This window comes from Chrysemys picta, chromosome 2, assembly GCF_011386835.1.
Source record: "Chrysemys picta bellii isolate R12L10 chromosome 2, ASM1138683v2, whole genome shotgun sequence".
NCBI classification, from domain to species: domain Eukaryota; kingdom Metazoa; phylum Chordata; order Testudines; family Emydidae; genus Chrysemys; species Chrysemys picta.
Genome location: NC_088792.1, coordinates 156,720,216 through 156,734,130, shown reverse-complemented (window position 1 = coordinate 156,734,130; position 13,915 = coordinate 156,720,216). Strand labels below are relative to the sequence as shown.

Genomic DNA, 13,915 nt, shown 5'->3' with positions numbered 1-13,915 from the left:
GTCAATTCCCTAGTCGCCCTGCGTAAGTGGCTGAAAGAGAGGCTACTGTTTCACTATGTATTAAAGCGGAATTCAAGTTCTGACAAAACAAATGTATAAAAACAACCTATAAGGAAGCGGAGGGAGGGGGGGATTGTTGTGACTGGTCAGTGGTTGATAAAATTTAGTTTTCCATAGGGCATTTCCTGTGCGAGGTATTTCAGAGATTTACAATGAAAAGAGCCGGGTCCTGGTTGCCGGACACGGGCCAAGTAGCAGCTGATTGTGTTCTCAACAATATCTCGTGAACAGCCCTTGGCATTACAATTACAATCATCAGTAAAGCGTCAGTGTGCTTGGTGCTGTACAAAATGCAAAAATGACACTGGTCTGGAGCTCACGTGTGAAATAGGAGCCCAGCTTATTTTTCACAGAGAAAATATTAGTCAGCTGGGAGAGCTGGCCAGTGATTGGAGCTCATCAGGACTCCTGGTTGTCTTCCTGCCACTGTCCCTCTTAACCAATGTGGACCAGTCACTTTATCTCTGTGTATGCCTCAGTTTCCCCCAGAGGCAACAACTGAGAACAGGGCCCTGCTGTGTTAGATGCTGTACAGGCGCATACTGAGAGACCTTGCCCTGAAGATGTTACAGGCTAAATAGATAAGACAGACAAAGGGTGGAAGGGCAGAGAGAGGCCCAGAGTGGGGAAGTGACTTGCCTAAGGTCATACAGCAAGCCAGGAGCAGAATGGGATATAGAACTCAAGGGCACTGGACTGGGATTCAGGAGGCCTACCCATTAAATCATGCTTCCTTGGGGTGTCTTCTGGGTTGATTAATGAGTTTGTAAAGTGCTTTGAGATACCCTTAAATGATGATCTGTAGAGAACCGCAGGATATGACGTGATTTGAAAAAATTGCCTAAAGGCTACTTTAAGACCCTACTGTGGTGATGGGTTAAAATTTTCAAAAATGCTAAGGCTCTGACATTCACCATTATGTCCACCAGTGAGAGGCAGAAGGGAATTCTGTTTGTTTAGCCAAAGGATGGTTAATCTTGTCCTCCATTTATGCGAGGGGAAAAAGTTACAGACACAGGACCAGCCCCTATGCATGGTGGTGCAGTCATACAAGAAGCCCAGGTCCCCAGTGCAAACCGCTTAATACAAAACACAGATGAAGGATGGGGGAGAAAGATTGCACTGGGAAAGCAACGTGACTGACCAGGCTGCCTGTGTATTCCAAGGCTTTGATTTAACATTGAACATGAGCTAAATTTTAAGGGTTCTGAGGCAAAGCATGATAGAATTGGGGGAGGAAGGCTTGAATTCTCAAGAGGGTAAGGGAATTAGGAGTCTGGGTGTTGGGCCCATTAGGCACCTTTGAAAATCCCAGCAAGAATGCATAATGGAGGAAGTGCATTTAGAGGACAGATTTGGAAGAGCTTGATCAGGGAGCTATTTGTAGGCATAGGGAATCATTGCTAAATCTAGCACTAGGTTGGGTGAGGGGGAGGAGGTAAATGGCATTGGAAAACAGATTGACTTGGCATAATGTAGATTTAGAGCCTGGTGGGGGGGAGCCAAATCCTTAAGGGACCGTGCACGGCCGCAAAAGTGAGAATGAGTTGTTCGACTTGGTGCAAGTCGGCTGACTTGGTGCACCTTGTGGTGGACTCCAGAAGGGCATGTGGTCAGGGAAGATTGTGCAGTGTGTGGCAGTCAGAGGGATCTGTCAGAGTTGGTTTCGAAGTCAGTTTTGCCTTCTGCAGTATGGATCAAGAAAACGCTTGTCAATGCTGTTTCTGAGATGAGACAAGCTTGTTATAACTGTGTTGTTCTGAACCCACTTAAGAAACAATAAAAACCAAACCAAGATCAGTTAACAGATTATTTTCTAGTGTAGACTGGACTTTATAGCACAGAGCACACACGCATACCTTGTACTGCGTGGCTATGGTAGTGTGTGGTTGACCCAACATGCATTTTGTGTGTGTGTATAACATTGAAGTCAGGAGTTAATCATTTTTCTAAAACCGACTAGCCGTGAGATTTCTATGCATTTCTCCCCCTCCCCGCAGCATTTTGTTTGGAATTTGCTCTGACTCAGATGGGGGGTTTCTAAAGGTCAGTCGGATAACCTATCACAAGCGCACAGTGTGCTTGTACATCAAAAATTTCTCAAAAGAGATTACACATTGGTAGCACAACGTAGCGAATCTCCGGGCTTTCTGCACCATCACAATGAGCTCTCCCCCCTTTGCATATAAAAACTAGGTCACTACTGTAGACCAGGAATCCCTTTCAAACTAAATGTGTAATTATATCCCTAGAAGTCTTTGCTTACCATCAAATTCCAGCAGCCTATTTAATAATAATAATAATAAAAAAAAGTGTCAAGCCTAATCTTAAATATTCTGGGCCAGATCCTCCGCTGGTGTAAATTGGTGTAGCTCAACTCAAGACAAGTTGATGGGTTCTTCGCTTTGACAGTTGGGGTTGTGTGGTTTGTTAACAAGGATACCTGGCTATTGTTTCTGCTCCTTGAATGAATGATTGAAAAATGCATTTCCCACTGTCAGTTTTTGGATGACACTTTCATATCTATATGTCTGAATGCTCACCAGTGCCAGATTCTGTCTTGAACTAAGCACTAGAGCTTGTCAACAAACTTCTGCCAAAACTGTCTGAGGGGAAATGGCCTTTTCCTCCCCTAAGTGAAAAGGTTTGCGCAAAAAAAAAAAAAAAATTCATTCAAAACTTTCTGGTTTTGTTTTGACAAAAACACTGTAAAATGTTCAGTGTTTGTAATCTGAATTCTCCCCCCGCCCCCCAAAACCAGATGTTGTGCTGTCCTCAGATTTTGTTTTTTGATTGGGCGGGGGGGGGGGAGGAGGAATTCATAGATTCTAGGGCTGGAAGGGACCTTGAGAGGTCATAGAGTCCAGTCCCCTGCCTTCATGGCAGGACCAAATACCGTCTAGACCATCCCTGATAGACATTTATCTAACCTACTCTCAGAGATGGGGATTCCACAACCTCCCTAGGCAATTTATTCCACTGTTTAACCACCCTGACAGTTAGGAACTTTTTCCTAATGTCCAACCTAAACCTCCCTTGCTGCAGTTTAAGCCCATTGCTTCTTGTTCTATCCTTAGAGGCTAAGATGAACAAGTTTTCTTCCTCCTCCTTATGACACCCTTTTAGATACCTGAAAAGTGCTGCATGCCTCCCTACTCCCTCCCAGGAGCAGGTGGGTGGGAATGGTTAGGGCCAAAATTCTTCCTTTCAACCCACTTGCTGGTCATCACAGCTGAGCTGGTGCAGAGAGTCTGGTCATTTATTATTGATAGAGGCCAGCAGCAGCAAATTAATATGCACATAATGAAGCAAGAGAGAATAGTGTCTCCTGGGCTACTGCGGCTGAGGGTAGAACCCTTGTTCGGGGTTCTACCTAAAGACACAGGCTAGCCCACATGACCATGGGTCATATAAAAAAATATGACCCAGGAGTCATATCAAACCAGACTCAGCACTTTTATTTTTAATGGGAAAATGTTCATGGTTTTTTTTCCTATTTGATCAGCTATAGTCAATGACTTGCTACTTGCCAGCTCAAAAGGACAAGGAGAGAAAACAAACAAAAACCCTCTATGCCTCTAATTGAAATCTGTCCCTTAATAGATAATCATTAAAACCCTATCCAGCTACTTGGAAACGAGTTTTCGTTTGTAGATTTCTATGGCTAGTCAAATATTTGAATGTTTTTGAAGTTTGACCCCTCTCTCCCAATAAAAGGAAATATTATCCCATTTCTAAAACAGCACCAATAAACGTAAAGGCTAGAAGTGGTCATGACGGTCATGTAGTCTGTCAAAGATTTCTGCATCTAGCCCCAAAACTTGGGGTTGAACCTTTCTTTTAGAAAAACATCTAGTGTTGATTTAAAGACTTCACATGATGGCAAATTTCCCACCTCCCTTGGTAACCTGTTGTAATCGTCAATTATATGTGCTGTTTAAAAATTAGCATCTTTTGCCCCAGAAGTACCTAGATAGAGCCACAAAGATAAGAAGAAATACATAATAAAGGCTATTTGACCTTCAGAAACTTTCAGACCATTCTTTTTTACAGTACAAAAATTTTATTTTTTTTTGTTAGGATAATTTAAAGTTTAAAACTGAAGTAGACATATTCATTTTACAAACAAGATATTCTTCAATAAGTAGGACCATTAAAAACAGTAAACAAAAAAAGCTATCTTTACAAAAAGCTCTGTGCATAGCAACTTCATACCGTATATAATAACTGACAAAGCAAAAAAACAAAAAACAAAAATAAATGAACTATACAATTGGAAGAAATTATTTTACAAAAGGGAGCGAACGGTCTTTTAAAACCATGCATATTGAAAATGTGCAAAGAAATAGGGAGAATAAAGATGCTATAACAAGATAAATAATGAAATAAAACATACTCTTTCAAAGTTATGATAAAATTTGTAACTACCTATCGCAACACTTGTCTTTCTAGTGTCAAAAAGGAAACTTGGTAGAGAATTCTTAAACAGCAATGACTAAAAAAAGGACTGATTAGTTTATTCCTTTTTAAAAAAAAAAAATCCTTACACACCAATTTACACATTATTTTTTTTATTTTTTGCCACTGCCAAAGTCCTTGTTTTGTGATCAAGGAATTCTGGTTGTTTTTATTTACACATGTTTTTCCACATAAAGCTGCCAACAAGTTGAACAAGATGCTTTCCATGCATGAGCAAAATTCATATTCTAAATCATGGCTATGTTAATTTCATTACTTTTGGTCAGGTCAAATCAAGCTAAGACATCCTTTTTGTTCATTTTGTGGGCAGCTACATTCATATTTCTCTTTCTCTAGGTACTTGAGAGAGTCTTCTAGGGAGGTTTTCTTTAGGTCTAAATTGTACTCCTGACTTTCCAAGTAGCACGTGACTAGCAAATAGAGTCCATCAAAATAACTTTTTTTAAAAATGCCACAGGAATTTTGAAAATTTTAGAAACGTTTGTTTAAATGGTCTAATTTTTTTTTTCTCTTTTCAAAATTGGCAGGATTTTTTTCAATATGTCTAAGATGACCAATCAAAAAAACACATTTTGAACAATTAGCAGGCTAGTATTTTCAAGAAATGTTTCCAATGAAAAGTTTTGAGCAACAGATGAAATTATGTAATTACAAAATTTCAATAGCTCTAACTAGCAAGCAGCTGCTTCCCAGCATATGGTCTAGAAATCCATATCCAGGATTTTCTTTGTGCACAAAAGTTTTAAGACTAGCTCTGTCTCCTTTTGACAGCAGAGATACCAATATTTGAAGGTAACCAATGGGAATTGTTGGAGAGGCGAAAACAGGGACATGCATCTTTATGCACTTTATGGAGCAAATGGACAAAATGAGACACTTCAGCATTTATGGGAGAGGCCCAGAATGACAGGTGGACAGTGAGGGGTGAAAAATACCCCCATGAGTTTCATCCATCTCTTGGCAATGTGTAGGGCCTGATTCACTGAAGTCAATGGGAGTCTTGACTCCAGTTCTTATAGCCCCTAATGCAAATTTTCTGTATATACAAGGGAGCCTCAAACATCAATTTGTAGCCTTCTAGTCTCATTATGATACTGATATCTCTGAGTATATAAACATTATTAGATTATTTGTGCTATATAACAGTCACCAGGCTAGTCAGATTGAGGGTGAATCTCAGTGAATTTATAAGAGTACAGACTTTCACTCAAGACTCCTTACCACATAAGGTCCTTTCACCTTCTTCTGCAGATCATTTGGTTTCAAGAAGAGTCACCTGTTCACTCCCAGATGTTGCTAAGGGCGCACAAAAGATCTGCAGAGGCATTAATTCTCACAACCACAGTTAATGGTAAGTTATCTTATTTTATCTTTTCTGGAATTCAGACATTTTATCTAGTCTAACTAAAGACTTTGGTTAACTCCATACTCATGATTCTGCTCCTGGAACACCAAATATCCCCAACCAATTCTTTCCTGGAGGATACACTTAATTGCCACTTACGCTGCTCTTTAAATTGGGGCGTTGATTTTAAAAGCAAATAAATCCCTTTTCAAAGTGGATTTCATGCCAGTGAAAAAAGCACCTAACTGATCATCTATCAAACAGCCACAGCATGGTCAGCAGCAACACAAGCGTCTCCCTCCCCTGCCTCCCAGTTCTGTCCCACAGGGATCATTTGAGTTTCCTTGGCCTCTCTGCTAAACTGGGAGCTAATTAAGAGCCAGATCCTGCAAACACTTGGGCACATTCAGTAAAATATCTCACATAAGCCCTGATCCTGCACTACACCCCTTGAAGACGGAGCCTCACACAGGTTCAACTCTGGTGCAGCACAATGCAGGATCAGAGCGGTAACTAATCCATCCCATTGTCTCCATTGGGATTATTTACATCAGTAAAGTTACCCAGGTGTCTGCTTGTAAGGATATGGTCCTATAATGCTGGTTCTTGAGATGGAAACATCTGTCCACTAGAGGCTAGACGAAGATCTATGAAGTCAGGGGACACAGCAGCTTTCAGTCACAAATAACCTGGGCTAGATTTGAGGCTTTATACCCTATTACTAATCCACTCCCAAAATAGAAATACACATTAGTTCAGCACTGCCAAAGTGTCATGAATGTTGACTCACTCCCTTTCTACCATGATCACAGAATAAACTAATAATTTACTCACCCATCAAACACAATGATTCTCCTTGGCGAATGGGCAAATTGGATGTTGGGTGTTGCTTTATCTTAAGGGTGCATTTATAAATAGTTAAATAAATTCTTAATAGATGTTATAAGAATGTTACAACCATATGTAGTGTGTGTTAGAGATATTTATAAGAAGAGCTGGTTGAAAACCTTTCTATGAAAAATGTCTCTTCAACTAAATGGAAATTTTCATGACTGTTTTTTCATTTTTCATCAGGAAACCAAAACACTCATTGGTGTGGCTTTTCCCCCTCCCCTTGTGCTTCCTTTCTTCTTTTTTTCCATTTTGAAACAGAAAATGGAAAAAGAAACAAGTAAAATTTTTCTTTTTTGTTTCTTTGTTGAAATGCTGAAAATTTTGAACCAAACAAATTTGGTGGGTTTTTCTTTCTATTAAAAATACTTAGCATTGTTTGACTACTGCTAGCTCTAGTTATAAGAACATCAGTGGAAGATGGCAAAAATAACCTATTGGATTGCACAACCATTGAATGACCATTTACTGAAATGTATTAATCATTAAGTACATTAAAGACTATGAAGCATTTTCCAATTTACTGATGAAAAGTGCTATATCAGAGTTAGGTGGTATTATTAATTATTATTGTTATTACATAACCCTTTATGACTGCACCCTTAATATAAAATGTAATCCTATTTTGTAAGTCTACCATAACTTCATGGAAAACAATCATTTAGAGAACTTTCCGATCCCCCCTCCTGTCCATGTGAGAATTTGAAAAATAAACTCATCATCACATGAAAACCTGATTTGTTCAAACACTGAGGCCTGGTCTACACTGTGAGGGATCGATCTAAGTTACGCAACTTCAGCTATGTGAATAACGTAGCTGAAGTCGATGTACTTAGATCTACTCATCGCAGTATCTTCACTGCGGTAGGTCGACTGCTGACACTCCCCCCATCAACTCTGCCTACGCTTCTCACTCCGGTGGAATACTGGAGTCGACGGGAGAGCGCTCGGCGGCCGATTTATCGCGTCTTCACTAGACACGATAAATCGACCCCTGCTGGATCGATTGCTCCGGAGGTAAGTGTAGACATGCCCTTAGAAGCCATTCATTTACCAATAGGGTCTTTGAAACTAACCACCTTATCCCAGTACCTGAAAATCTTAAGTGAAGCAAAAGATGGCGAAGGAGGGAAAAGATGTGGATAAAATTCTTACATTAACTACTGGTTTATATATATATACTGTAATGTGTATAAAAGTTTGTGATGAGTTAATCGGAAAGAATCCTATACATCCTTGCACATAGTTCAACAGAGGGCGAGGGAGAGAAGTAGCAACGGCAGCAATAATAGTACGTCTCTTAAACTTGTCACTACATTTTTGCATCTTTTTTCTTCATTGTACAACAGGAGGAAAAAGTCCAAAAAAGGTCTTAATTGCTACCTCTACATACAATAAGTTACAAGTTTATTTAAATAATTGTAAAACATCTTACATTTTTTTAAAGAGGTTAAACTATAAGTAAACACACACATACACCAAAAGTTCCATCATTCATGTCAATTTGTCCTAGAAATTCTTCCATGCTGGTACCCTGTTTTGTTGTTTGTTTGTTTTTCTGCATAAACTAAATTGGTATCTGAAAGGCTCCATAGAAAATAGAAACTTCAACTTTTTTCCCCTACAAAGTAAAACAAATAGTATCCAAAATATCAAGCTTGAATCATTTGCCAATTTTTTTTCCTTTTCATATTTTACAAACATTAGGAAGGTTTCGTGTCCGTCAAAAAAGACCTTGTGTTTCTGACCCCATCATGCCAACCGCTGTCCATCCTGGCTCTTGGCTGATTCTTTGTTTGCAATGTTTTAGGAGTTGACATGGCTACATAAGAAACATGGAACACGTAAAAGATCCAGACTCCTATCTTGTCTGATTTGTAGCAGTTCTTCCTTTTTATTTTTTCCGGGCGTGGCTTCCCCCCCAAAAAAGAGCTTGTAGTGCTTTTTTTTTTTTTTCTTTTTAGTGGTCCATCACAATAAGTAGTTTTGTGCTGTAAAAGAAAAAATGAAAAACAAAACAAAAGCAAAACGTCCTCTTCTTTTACATCGGGGGAACGACAAGACCAGTCATGGCTGAAAATGAAGATTGACAAGGTTGAAACTTTGGCGGCTCTTTTATGAATGCAAAATAGTGAGCCATGCCTTAATAGAGAAATTGACATGTGAGCCGCTTCCTCTCCCACCTGTGATCAAATATCCCCATGGCAACTATCTGTGGAAAAGTAATACTAGGCAAGTTTATTAGTCATAGAGTTTAAGGCCAGGAGGGACCACCAGATCATCGCATCCAATCTCCTGTGTATCACAGGCCATCAACCCCACCCAGCACCCGCACACTAAACCCAACAATTGAAATTAGACCCAAGTATTGCAGCCCACAGGAGACTAAACTATTATGTGCCATAGGCAGAGAATAGGAGGGACTGAGGTGCACCAGTGCCCAAGGCCCGCACTGACCCTTCAGCTTCTTTTAGCGCCAGTTAGCAGCTTGAAAAGAGGAGCTAGCATCATGTGACCCAACCAGCTTGCCACAAGTGACGAATGAACCACTCGTTTAGAATAAACTCCTCCAAAAGTTCTTGCCTTCTGATGTTGCTTGTTGGCTAAATGAAATGAGTTGGTGGCTTCAGCACCGTGCCCAGCTTGAGATGCCTTCAAATGGCCTGATTTTCATAGGGTGGGTGCTCAGCACTCCCTGAAAATCAGCCCCCTTTCGGGGGTCTGAAGTTGGGGCCCCGAAATCACTAATCACTTCTCAAAATGTAGGCTCCAGTGTCAAAACATACCACGACCACCAGGTCCCTGGGTGAGCAGTCACAGCAGAGTGGCCAAAGGTGGACTACACATGAAAACAACCCCGCTTCCAGCTCCCAAGAGGTGGCCCCTCCAGAATGGGGGTCACACATCATAGTAGGGTAACTTGGAGGAAGTTTGCACTGCCACTTCCCATCCTGTTTTCCTTCTGTGCATGAGTCACAAGGTTTTGTCTCCAGGGCTGTCAATCCAGCTCCTTTCCTCTGCACTACACTAAAGATAACTCCCCATCTCCCCCCTAAACCCTAGTGAGGCAGAGAATGAGTTCTCATGCCTTGACTTTAATTATTTATTTTGAATTAGTGCTGTATAAACTGCTTACTTAAAAAAAAATGATTTCCTTTTAAGGGTGCCTAGTCCGATGATGATGCTTAGGAATGAATATTGGCTTATTGAGAGGGAGGTCATCCATCTATGTTAGAGTTTTATACTGCAGCCCATCACCGTAGTATCTGCTACTGGTTTTACACAAAAAGTACTCAATGTCCTTAGTAGAGTTCCGTAATGTCTGGCGCTTCTCTCTTTTTGGGGGTCAAAACTCTGCTTGGGTCCTCCATTCTCCTTCCCCAACTCCCCAGCTTTAAATGTCTCACTTGCAGAAATGGTTAGGCTGTGACTGGGCAGTGGTAACATGGAATCAAATGGGAGCCAAGCACTTACAGGATCTGGGCCAAGGGTTGCATTTCCCAATTCATCTGAGAGTGACCAGAACCGGGTTTTGTTCATTTAGCTTCCGTAGAAATTACACCCCAGCCTCTCTTTCACTTGGTTTACCCCCTTTCTCTGAATTGCTGTAGTTTACCGGGCACATTCCCAGAACATTGGACACATGTAAATTATTTACTAGTCACTCTCACTGGCTTTAATTGCAGCTGTATCTTTCCTAACAGACAACCGGAGTATTTTAAGCTGCCCGGAATTGGGACTGTTCCCAAAGGCTTCATTGGGTAAGTTTTTTGTTTTGTTTATATATATTTAAAACAAAAGCTAGTAGGTCATATTTTCAAAGGGACCTGGTTTCAGTGTAAAGCCCTAATCCTACAAAGATTTATGCCGATTGAAATCAGTCAGATTATTCATGTACTTAAAGTCCTGTCTTTGCAAAGCCTTGAATTTCACCCTTATGTTTGTGTTAAAGTAAACTGCAGGAATAGGGTCAGATCTTCAGCTGGCATAACTCCATTTTTTGTTTAGTGGAGCTACCTTGATTTTAAGCAGCTGGCGATCTGGCCCACAACTGGGATCATTTAGCATTATATGTAAATAAATGTTTTTGTGTTCAGAAATGATGATGAGGAATAAAGCTACCCTGCAATTTTAGGGCACAGAGCCAGAAAGAGAGAGTGAAACTGACCAGTCTAGATTAATTGTCGGTGCTGAGTGAAATCTTTTTTTTTTTTTTTTTAAACTTGCCTAAGAATTCCTTGTTTGCAGTGCTGTTGTAGCCATCTTCGTCCCAGGATATTAATGAGACAAGTGGGTGACGTAATATCTTTTACTGGACCAACTTCTGTTGGTAAGAGAGAGAAGCTTTCTAGCTACATAGAATTCTTCTTCAGGTCTGGGAAATGTACTCTGGGTATGTCTACAGGTAAACCACTACAGCGGTGCTATACCTGCACTGCTGTGGCGCTTAAGGGCTTATCTATGCCACAGAGCTCCACCACTGCAGCTGTAGCACTTCAACGTAGACCCTACTTAGGCCAATGGGAGGGGATCTCCTGTCAGTGCAGGTAATCCACCTCCCTGACCTAGTGCTGTCTATGCTGGGGGTTAGGGGGGTTAGGTCAGCTTAACTACATTGGTCAGGCATGTGAATTTTTCACACCCTTGACCATGGTAGCTATGCTGCTGTAAGTTCTCAGTGTGTCACAGCTAAATACAAGGTGGAACAGTTTGGTTAGTGTAAGCAATTAACAAACATTCTAAGAGACCATTCAAGGTGAAATGGCCCGTTAACACCTCTGCAGTCACAGGACAAAAAAAAGAGGAGATAGTGGGTTATAGATTGTTATAATAAGCCATAAATCCAGTGTCTTTGCAAGACACTAAAAATCGTCTGAATAAAGTTATGAATTTATGCTCCCAGGCTCTTTCTTTGGGTAGGTGTTGTGCAGGTTTCCTTTGAGGACAAGGACTGAGAGGTCACATATGGAGTGATTGTTTTGTGAAAAATGTTCACTCATGAGCGATAGGGTGTTTTTGCCTTTCATCATTTTTTTGCGTGAGTTCACATGAGAGTGTCATGATTGTCTGGTTTCTCCCACATCGCTGTGACTGGGCATTCAGTGCAATAGAGGTGGTCCACCACATATTGTGACAGGCATCTGTAGGACCTATGGATCCACAAGTTGGTCCAATAAAAGACATGATCTCCCCACCTTGCGTCTCTAAGAATTCCTTAGCATTTTTCATGCAAGGATCTTAAAAGCAATTTACAAGTCATGTAGGTAGGTAGTTTTATTCCTACATTACAGTAAGGGAGACCAAGCCACTAAAAGGTGAAGTGACCATTTCTGTTAATGCTCATGATGTGTTAAGATATTTCCCACCCCAAAAAAGGTGGTGTGATCCTTGTTCTATGGGCTGCCAAAGGATGGTTAGTGCCACAGCTTGAAACAGACTCCAGACAGTGTGCTTCCCTGTGCATTAATAAGTCCCTTCTCCTCCTCCTGTAGAGAAAAGAAACACAGCTGGGGCATGTCTGCACACACAAGTGGCACTGGTTAAACTAATGTAAGAGGGGCTGTAGACAAAGCTTTGCTGGTTTAGTTAAACTGATGCAACTTTGGGTGGGAACCAGGCCCTGGATTCTTTTTAAGGTGGGAGAGTTGTCCGAATGATTATGTTGACTAAATTCATTACTGTTTTAATTTAAAAAAAGAGAGGCCGTACAGTCCAGTGGATTGGGCTGATATTCTTACAGATAAAAAAGGCAGCGATACCAATTAGACTCATTTCTCCTAGTGCTGGGCTGAGCTCTAATCACCCCTGACACTGCCATCTGAATACTGCACCTCCAGCTGTTCCTGTGGCAATGAGTAAGTAGATTAAAGAATATTTTCTACACCTCCCCCCCACCCCATGTGCACACACTTCTTCCCACAGCTCATGTAAACGGCTTGGATCTGCTGCTCTTTCCTCTGCCCCACCCTCTTCCCCCCCACTTCCCTTTGGGGTTGTGCTGTCAAAAGCCTATTTCCCAGCCTGTACCACTTTTTATTGAATGTTTGTGAGGTTTGGATTAAGGTCTTACACTGCTAGCAAAGCTGTAATTATTTTTGCCTGTATTACTATATATTGAATCGATGTAACTTTTCAATAAAGGTGGTTCAATGCAGGACACTCCCTGATGGGTTGGGAATATAGAAAGCACAGTCATTATCCCAGAGGGTTTTTTTTATTTCTTGGAGGGAAATGGAAAAAGAATTAGAGATGAGCCTTATTGTATTAGCCTTGACAGTTTGCAATTATCAACTGAAACACTTGATTAAAATTGTCACAAGGTTGGAGAATTTTATATATATATCAAACACAAATAACACCCAGATGCTATGGTGATAGGCTTCTTTGGTGTGTGTAATTTATAATAATAATAGACACTACACAGCAATGGACCCTTTAAATTTCTTCCTGCCTTGTAGGGAAAAGAACTCAGTGTTACTCATGGAATTCACCTAGCTGGCTAGGAAGAATTTTAAAGAGGCAGGGTATTATAGTAATGTAACCTCACATGCAGTGAACCAGATTTTCAAAAACAACTGGTGATTTTTAGGTGGCCAACTTGAAACCCCTTTAAAGGGACAGGTGTTGAGCCCTTTCTGAAAAACTGACCCATAAGATATATCAAGTTAGGCACCCACAATCTCTAGGCATCTGAAAGTAAGTGTAAGTGTGTGTGTGTAGCCATGTGTATAGAGACTCATTTCATGGGCATGGTATTTCAGAAGTGCTAAGCACTCAGTTAACTCAATGAGAGTTATAGGCTCATCACCTATAAAAATCAGAGACAAGGGGGACAAGACCTGGGATGTGTGGGGGATGCTGCTGGGTAGCGGCAGGTGGGTGGAGGACAGAGAGAGGCTGGGGATCTTGACAGGTTGCCCAGGCAACTTTAATTCTGGCACGTCTTAATTTTTGGGTACTTGATTTTGCAACTTTAACGTTCTACTAACTCAGTTTTTTGGATGTTATATATACATTTACTCTTATTTAAATATGAAATGCTTTTTTTTACATCCCGCCCCAGCCTTTTTTGCAGTTACCATGGTAATTTTTTGATAAGGCTGCCTGGCCAATGTAAGAAGTTTCACCATAGCCTGACCT

The 13,915-nt window shown here is 40.8% G+C and overlaps 1 protein-coding gene across 1 annotated transcript in view; it reads right to left on the bottom strand.

Moving 5' to 3' along the window:
• Positions 1 to 4,103: 4,103 nt before the first annotated feature.
• The window catches only part of EBF2 (EBF transcription factor 2), a 179,761-nt gene continuing 169,949 nt past the window's right edge, over positions 4,104 to 13,915 (bottom strand). Inside the window, exon 16 of the mRNA XM_005285174.5 lies at positions 4,104 to 8,848. Coding sequence (XP_005285231.1) covers positions 8,817 to 8,848 — 32 coding nt within the window. The 3' untranslated portion in view covers positions 4,104 to 8,816. The remainder of the gene's footprint in view (positions 8,849 to 13,915) is intronic.